The sequence below is a fragment of the Nicotiana tabacum genome, chromosome 11 (genome assembly GCF_000715075.1).
Source record: "Nicotiana tabacum cultivar K326 chromosome 11, ASM71507v2, whole genome shotgun sequence".
Classification (NCBI taxonomy): Eukaryota; Viridiplantae; Streptophyta; class Magnoliopsida; order Solanales; family Solanaceae; genus Nicotiana; species Nicotiana tabacum.
The window spans coordinates 147,290,962-147,298,999 of NC_134090.1; the positions used below are offsets into that span (position 1 = coordinate 147,290,962).

The 8,038-nt window shown below is 34.9% G+C and overlaps 1 protein-coding gene across 1 annotated transcript; it reads left to right on the top strand.

The window, feature by feature from the left end:
• LOC107817251 (proteasome subunit beta type-3-A-like) lies at positions 1-7,011 on the top strand. The gene is made up of 7 exons (XM_016643047.2): positions 1-141; positions 1,471-1,652; positions 2,871-2,978; positions 3,703-3,792; positions 3,899-3,983; positions 6,234-6,328; positions 6,761-7,011. Exons 1-7 carry the CDS (start codon positions 136-138, stop codon positions 6,807-6,809), a joined length of 615 nt encoding a protein of 204 aa, XP_016498533.1. The 5' UTR covers positions 1-135; the 3' UTR covers positions 6,810-7,011.
• Positions 7,012-8,038: the final 1,027 nt, after the last annotated feature.

Sequence of the window (8,038 nt, forward strand, 5' to 3'; positions counted from 1 at the left end):
ATTTCATTCCCTGCGCTTGAAGTGTTGTTCAAGAAAAACCAATAACAAAGTCTGCTTTTTTTTCCACTCCACAGGTTCTCAGACCAAAAACCTTTCCGCAACATAGTTCGTTTCGTCGTTCTCTTCAGTCCCAGAATGTCGGTAAGTATTTCTTCTTCTTCCTATCCGTAGAAGATTATACCCAAATGTTTATAACCCTAGCTTGTCTCATCACTCTCTCAAACCTAACTTTAAACCCAGTTTTTTCACAGAAATTTTAGATAGTAGAGATTCTCTTCTTAAAACAAAACCTAAAATGGGCTTGATTAGAATGGAATAGATATAGAGGATTTATATAGCTGAACCCAAATAGTTTGAGATTGAGATGTAGTTGTTTGATTGATTTTGATAGAGATAAAAAAAACTTAAATGTTTATTATCTAAGTTGTTTTCATGGACCTAGCTTTAATGCAAAAATTTTAGATAGTATTGATTTAAAAACAAGAAACTGAAATAGTATTTGATTAGAACGGAATAGATATAGAGGATGCAGTTGACCTCAAATAGTTTGAGATCGAGATTTAGTTGATTGATTGATATTGATAGAGAGAAGAAACTGAAATGGGTTTGATTAGAAAGGAACAGATATAGAGGATTTATGTAGCTGACATCAAATGGTTTGAGATCGAGTTGTAGTTGATTGGTTGATTTAACTGCTGTGAAAAAAAGAAACTGAAATATGTATTATCAGAGATGGGTTTCTGTACCTATCTTCAGGGTGGATGTAAAGTAGCGGTGCCGGATTTACCTGTACTTTTGACGCGAAGCATAAATTTATATGTAAAAATTCACTAAAATTACAACAAAAGGTAGGTCTTAACCTATAAGTTTAAAAATACGATAGGTTCAATACTAAGAACCTTAAAGGTTGAATCCATAGAGTTTAAATCCTAGATCTGCCTCTGCTTATCTTTTATGGATGAATTTCAGATAGCAGAATGGGCAATGAGGATTCGGATATGCAATCCCAATTAGCATGGAATCAAGGGTAGTCCATTGATTTTGATATAGATAAAAATAACCGAAGCATGTATTATTGAATTTTGTTTTGTAAAGTGGGTTACTAATATTATGTGTTTGGTTACGGTGGTCTGTATAAACAAATTGAGCTTAATTGGTTGATTGATTTTAATAGAGATACAACACTTAACTATGTGTTATCAAGGTTGCTTTTTTGGACCTAGCTTTTGTGCAAAAATTTTAGATACAGTAGATAAGAAAAAAACTGATATGGGCTCGAATATAGCGGAATGATACAAAGAATTCATTTTGCTAAACCTAACTATTTTGGGATTAAGGCATAGGATTTTATGATCTAGCCGTAGAATTGGTTTTGATGGAGATAAAGAAACTGAAATATGCATTATCAAAGCTGGTTTTTCATAGTGTGTTATTGATTATGTGTTTGGTCATGGTGATGTATATGTATAGATCTTTGAGTACAATGGAAGTGCCCTAGTGGCAATGGTGGGGAAGAACTGCTTTGCAATTGCAAGTGACCGGAGACTTGGTGTGCAGCTGCAGACAATCGCCACTGATTTTCAAAGAATATTCAGAATCCACGATAAGGTTTTCATTGGCCTTTCAGGGCTGGGTACCGATGTCCAAACACTGTAATTCCAATCCCTTTTCTTTTATGTTCTTCTTCTGTTGCTCTTTGCATGTGTCGGTCTTGGTATATATGCTTGAGTGCTAATTGAATTGGATTTTTACAGAAATCAATCAATCCAATGACGCAGATCCTTGTTTTTCTGGAGAAGAGATAAACTTATCATATTATTATTTTCTCATGATCCACCATGCATATTGTGGGACATTAAGAAGACCTTTTCTGTATATTAATAACCAAAATATAAATACGTTACAGAAGAGGACATAAAACTTTGCGTCCTCAAATCCTATACGCGGAATTGAACAAACTCATTTAATGTATAAAAGATAATTGATGCAGAAGTGCCGTATGCAGTTTGATTTGACCTTGTACTCTGATGTTGTAAAAGTTGTATTTTTAGCCTAGTGAAGGATGTAAAATATTATAGAGAACGGCGGTGGGGTTTACTAGGGATCAATTTATTATATTGGTATTATTGTTTGGGTGAACATTAAAACGTGAATTGTTATACTATGAACAATAATATATGGTTTATTATGCAGAGATTAAAGTTTCAAAGTCATGAATTAGCTTTATCTTGATATTGCTAAGGCACGGATTTGTATTCCAGATTATGCTCCTATAAAATAAGACATTAATTCATGGATAAGTTATGCAAGTATTATATAGATGGACTTTTATACTGGAAATTGAGCACAGTATTAGTTATGCAAAGTTGTATTAGTACTACAAGTTTAATATGAGACACTAAACTTTATATTACGACGATAAATACGCTTCCCAAGCAAGTTGGGTTGGCTATATGGATCCTCACTAACCATGATGCTCTGATTAAGTTCATCTTAAACCCATATTATACAAAGCCTTTGTATTAATAATGCAAAATCTTGTGACGGTGTTATTTTCTCTTAAACAGCAAACCAAATGAGCATTAAGTGAATGAAATCAAGATATTGAGTCATCTTTGTGGCATTATGAAATATAAGGTGCTATAGGACTTCATAAACGAATTTGAGTTTGAACGGCTTATTAAAGTGCTTCTTCACATATAGGAGGGATGCGTAAGAGTGAGACAAATCTTATATCAAGCTTAACTCTTTCCAGTTTTGTGTTGCTTTCTTTGGGATGTGGGATGGGGAGGGACTGGAGTGTCATCTCTTTATTGATTTGATTTGTTTTGGTTATGTCACTGATATGTACCTTTGATCGGTTTTTGAAGGTATCAACGGCTAGTGTTCCGTCACAAGTTATATCAGCTTAGAGAAGAGAGGGACATGAAGCCTGAGACTTTTGCCAGCCTTGTATCTGCTCTTCTTTATGAGAAAAGGTTATTACTATTTATATGTTATGTGGCTAGTTATTTCCTAAAGAGACTTCATGCACTGTTCATGTGTGAATAAATTTTGTTGAGAGTTGGAACAAACTTGAAAGGTGACTGCCTCCAAGACCGGAAAGCAATTTGATCACTTTGGTGGGTGAAAGTTTACTAAATACTTCTAAATGTGTATAAACATCGAGATAGTGCATGTTTATCTTTCATCCTCTACGCCCGTGCCTTCAAGGCTATACTATTTCTTTACCAACATTCCGTCAATACTAAAACATATCTGCAGCAGATATTACGATTGTGTCAATGTTTTCCAATGACTTGGTGGGGATAATACTTGCTGAAATAAGCTGCAAGTTATTGAAAACACTGACAGATATTCTCTCCTCTATAAATTAAGAATCTTTTGGTCCATGTAAACTGATATTTACCTTCTGACGCTTCCGATCTGCTTTTTCCCCATTCCCTAAACTTGAGCCACCATTTTAAGCTTGAATCAGTAGATAATTCATTGGATCTTGATTTTATTTTTCCTTTCAATGATGAGTGTGGGATGTTTGCCTTTAATAGCGCAACTCAATGGCAGCCTTACTTTTGTCTCTTCTGTCTCTTTTATTGGAAAATAACCTATTAAAATAGCTATGGTTGACTCTGTGTGTGTGTATGGCACTATGTGTATAATGGTTCTACCAATAATTGCGTTATGAATTTGGTTTCTATTTAGGTTCGGTCCATACTTTTGCCAACCTGTAATTGCTGGATTAGGAGATGATGACAAGCCGTTTATTTGCACAATGGACTCTATTGGAGCAAAGTATGTTTAGTTTTCTACTTCTTCAAGTTAGTTTTTGTTGGGCACTTCGAGAGGCTTTCCCTACAATATGTTGCTTATGATATGGCTACTTATACATTATGCGCAGGGAGCTTGCCAAAGATTTTGTCGTTGCTGGTACTGCCTCAGAATCTCTGTATGGTGCGTGCGAGGCCATGTTCAAGCCTGACATGGTTTGTTACTCATCTCAATATAACTTAGTATAATACTCCGTAATCTAGCTCAGCTCAAATGACACGTCTGACGTCACCAGTCAATATTTTCCAATGGGGATAATGTGCCAAAGTTGAAATTCTTCTTTTACTTGATGCTTATTTCAGCCGAAACGTATTTGCTCAGGGAAAATAATTCTAGCTCCCCTTGGTTTATGTCCTATGTGGTGCTGATTTAAGAAAAGTGTAGGCAGTGTTTATATGATGGGTGGTGAAGTAATGCACTATCTCTTTGTTGCTTTGCTGTAGCTAGGCGTCCTGTCTTATTCACAAAACCTTTTCGCTCATTGGTAAGCTGAAATAAATTTGGCCAGATGTCAGTATTCCAGGAGTGGAAATCCTGAAACAATGTTTATTCCAAGATCAGACTACATAGAACCAATGTTTTAAAAGGCTTTTTTGGGACCCTCCTGGGGCTCGCCCCTGGGCGGGGCATTTTCAAAACGCCCCGAGACTCATGTGTGGGGCTTAGTTCGCGAGGCTTACGCCTCAAACGCTGGACTGTGCTCCCTAAACACGCTTAGCGCCCAACATCCGGGGCTCGCCCGATAGTTATTACTCAAATCATTTGTTAAATTTCATAATTAGCACTTAACAAATGAATGATTAAAGTGCTATTCATATATAGGAATATGAAGATTGAGAGTAACTCAAATAATATGTCATAATATTACGTATCTACTAATTGAGAACAGCGTGAAGGTGAATATAATTTGAACATTCTTCTAAAATAGATTACAAAAAATTATATCTTTACTTGCTATTTACCTTCATGACTTAATTCTATGTCTCTCAAAACTATCAAACTTTCAATATTTTGCCATTTGAAAGTAATTTTGTATTTACTCATGAAAGAGTAATATTTTAAAATTACTGTACCAGTGAAGTTTATTACTGAATATTTACTTTTAGGGAGGTAGAATATTTTGTTTAATAATATTTATTAAGAAATTATAACTTTCTAATTATTTGAAAGTTAATACATATAATTTATTTGTATTTTGTAGTAACATTAACATTATTGATTGTTTATGTCGGTAAAACATGCTAGATATTATGAGTTTTTCTAATTATTTGTAATTTTTTTAAACTTTTAATGTACTTCCTATTTATTAATTTATAAATTAAAAACTTTAAAGATTCATGGGGCTTACGCCCCACACTTCGGGGCTTACGCCCCACACTTCGGGGCTTACGCCTCGCCTCATAATAGGTAAAACGTCCCGCCTCACGTCACTGCCAATTATTGTCACTATTTTGATAAGTAGACTTTCATCAATTATTTATGAGTAGAATGCTTTCGCCGATGCAATTTTGAAGCTGGTTTGCAACAGTATGAGAGTGCCAAACATCCAACAACAACAAATCCATTGTAATCCCACAAGTAGGGTCTGGGAAGAGTGTCAAACATAGAAATAAAAAATGTACATTGAATTGCATTCTAGCTAAATTTGTCAAATGGCTTTGATAATGAAGTAACGGTATATGGTAACCACTTGTCTCCATGCTTTAGAAATTGAGACTTTTTTTATTAGCTTTATGAAGAGAATAGGAGAAAGCCTGATCTTCTACGTTTCTTTAATTGGATGCTAATGCTTTGTTGCTTCAACACATGAAACTTGTATTCAACTCTCAATTGTTGACGCAAATAAAATTATGTAGTGTGAAAAATATGTGCTTTTGAGACTTCTTGTTGACTGTCCCATATAAAGAGTCAATACGTAAACGCATCAATGTTTCAAAAGTTCTGAGTTCCTATAAAACCTGGTTGGTGGAGAATTATCCCGATATCTTGACTCTCCTTTCTTTGATTTCAAAATTTGTACTTTGCTTTCTGCCTTTGGTTCTTGACTTGCTGAACATCTATTTAATGAAAAAAATTTATTTAGGGTTTTTTCTTTCTTGTGTAATTTGCATTTCTAGTCTGTTGAGAATGAGATTTTTTAATTCTTTAATTGGGTGGTTAGTTAAGGTGGCACTAAATCTTGCATGAATTGATTGTCTGCAATACCAATGAGATGATATAGTCCATCGTTAGTAACATTATCTGAGTCGCTTTCACAGTTCAGATCTTTCACTCCCATGTTTTCTTTACATCCTTTAAAATATTTTCTTGCTATCATTTCTTTGCAATACGTCCGTCATAGTCATGCATTTATGTCTGGTTTCTATGGAGATTATTGACTCCTTACCGCAACACTACCATTTCAGGGACCAGAAGAATTGTTTGAGACCATCTCGCAGGCCCTCATAGCATCAGTGGACCGTGATTGTTTAAGTGGTTGGGGAGGACATGTTTATGTTGTGTAAGTGTTCAATGCTCCGCGTTTTTATTGCCTTCCTTTAGAATAAATGACTGCAGGAATCCCTGTGCTTAAGAACTGCTATATAATTTTTAAAATCAAGTCCGTCATCTATTATGTTCAGTGACTTCTTGTTGGCGAAAAAATATTCCTTAAGTTAAGCATTGAGGGGAAACAGTTTTTTTGCCAAATCAAGGACTTCTGATGTCAATTTTCATGCTTAAAGCTACATTTTTAAATTCCGGGGATCACTAAAGCTCCAAATATTAACATACCTTTATACCTCTATGTCTCGTTGTCTCTTTGGTTTCAATGGCTAATGGGGATCATGTGGGGTTAGGGGGGGCATAATACTTCATGATATACTATCAGTTAAAGCTAGTTAATAGCGCAGTTCTCACTATCTTATTTGGTCCAATCTTTTTGTTGTTGCAGTACACCAACTGAAGTGACTGAGAAGATCTTGAAGGGAAGGATGGACTAGACAAACTTTTTCATTGGTGTCCTAAACTTTGTTCATTGCATTCCCAGGAAAATGTTCTTTTGTGATGAATGCCCCTATGCTTATGTTTGATATTATGTACTCTTTTTGTACCATTTTATATTGCATTCTTTCTTAGCATGTTCCAAAAGAATGATGCTTTTTTTATATTTGGTATCTCTTAACCTTCTCATTTTACCCTTAATGGCATCTTATATAGCCATATAAATGTCATAGTAGGCTCAAACCTATAAGTTTAAGAGCACTTTTGGTATGTGTTAGAATCTTTTTCTTCGACTCCGTGCTTAGTCAAGTACGGCAAAATGAAATGGAGGGAGTCTTCAATTTCTCTTCTCCGGGATTTAGTTTGTACTTTCCTTGTTTATCAGGGTTGAATGTTTATTTTCTAAGAATTTGACGTTTTTCTGAGTTGTAGAGGTGAAATGGTTTTTATGTTGAAGCACGTACCCGCACAAGATATATACTAGTCTGCTCGAAAAAACCTTGCCACATCTGTTGTTAAACACTAAACTATATTAGTTTACCATGATTTATGACAAAATGAGGTAACAATTATATTAATTATCTGTAACTTATGTTCTAACATTTATATAAAGAGTAAATGGTCAAGGTCCAAATGGATGCCAAATCCACTTGCGCTATAGGCTATGGCTTACACGGTATGTAGTTAGACTCGTGCAAAAAATGGGATGTTTTTTATTCTAGCGTTGGTTATATCATATGGTTTTATCTTTGAATTGTGCATTTTAATTGCACATCCTCGAACTCGATGATAGTACCATTCATGCTCTGTTTTACTCCGTCCTTTTATAGGCCATTAGTTCATATAAATACATCAAGAAGTGATTTGAGTTATTGCTATTTGACTCTGGACCAATTCTCAAATAGCCAGAGGTGTTTGTAGACATGGACAAAATAAGGAAAAATTTCTGAAATTATTTCCACTTGGACATATAAAAGTTCAACATTGAATCTTAGTTTAGGGGCTTGGATGCCCTTGTATAGAATGGGTTGGTAGATGTGACATCCTTAAAATAGGTTTGATTAAATCCAATACGTCTTTAGAAACAACGGAAAATTTTATTTTGTGTCTCATACAACTGACACTAGTTGTATGAGGCAACTTTTTTGTCTCACAGTTGTGTGAACCCAGAATTGTAAGATTCGGGTCCACAAATTTGTGAGACAACCTTTTTCGGTCGCTATATAAT

Excerpts from the sequence above, each read along its gene's own strand:
- LOC107817251 (XM_016643047.2), top strand. Across the intron at positions 3,984-6,233 it reads CCATGTTCAAGCCTGACATG|GGACCAGAAGAATTGTTTGA; the intron begins GTTTGTTACTCA and ends CTACCATTTCAG. Across the intron at positions 6,329-6,760 it reads GGAGGACATGTTTATGTTGT|TACACCAACTGAAGTGACTG; the intron begins GTAAGTGTTCAA and ends TTGTTGTTGCAG.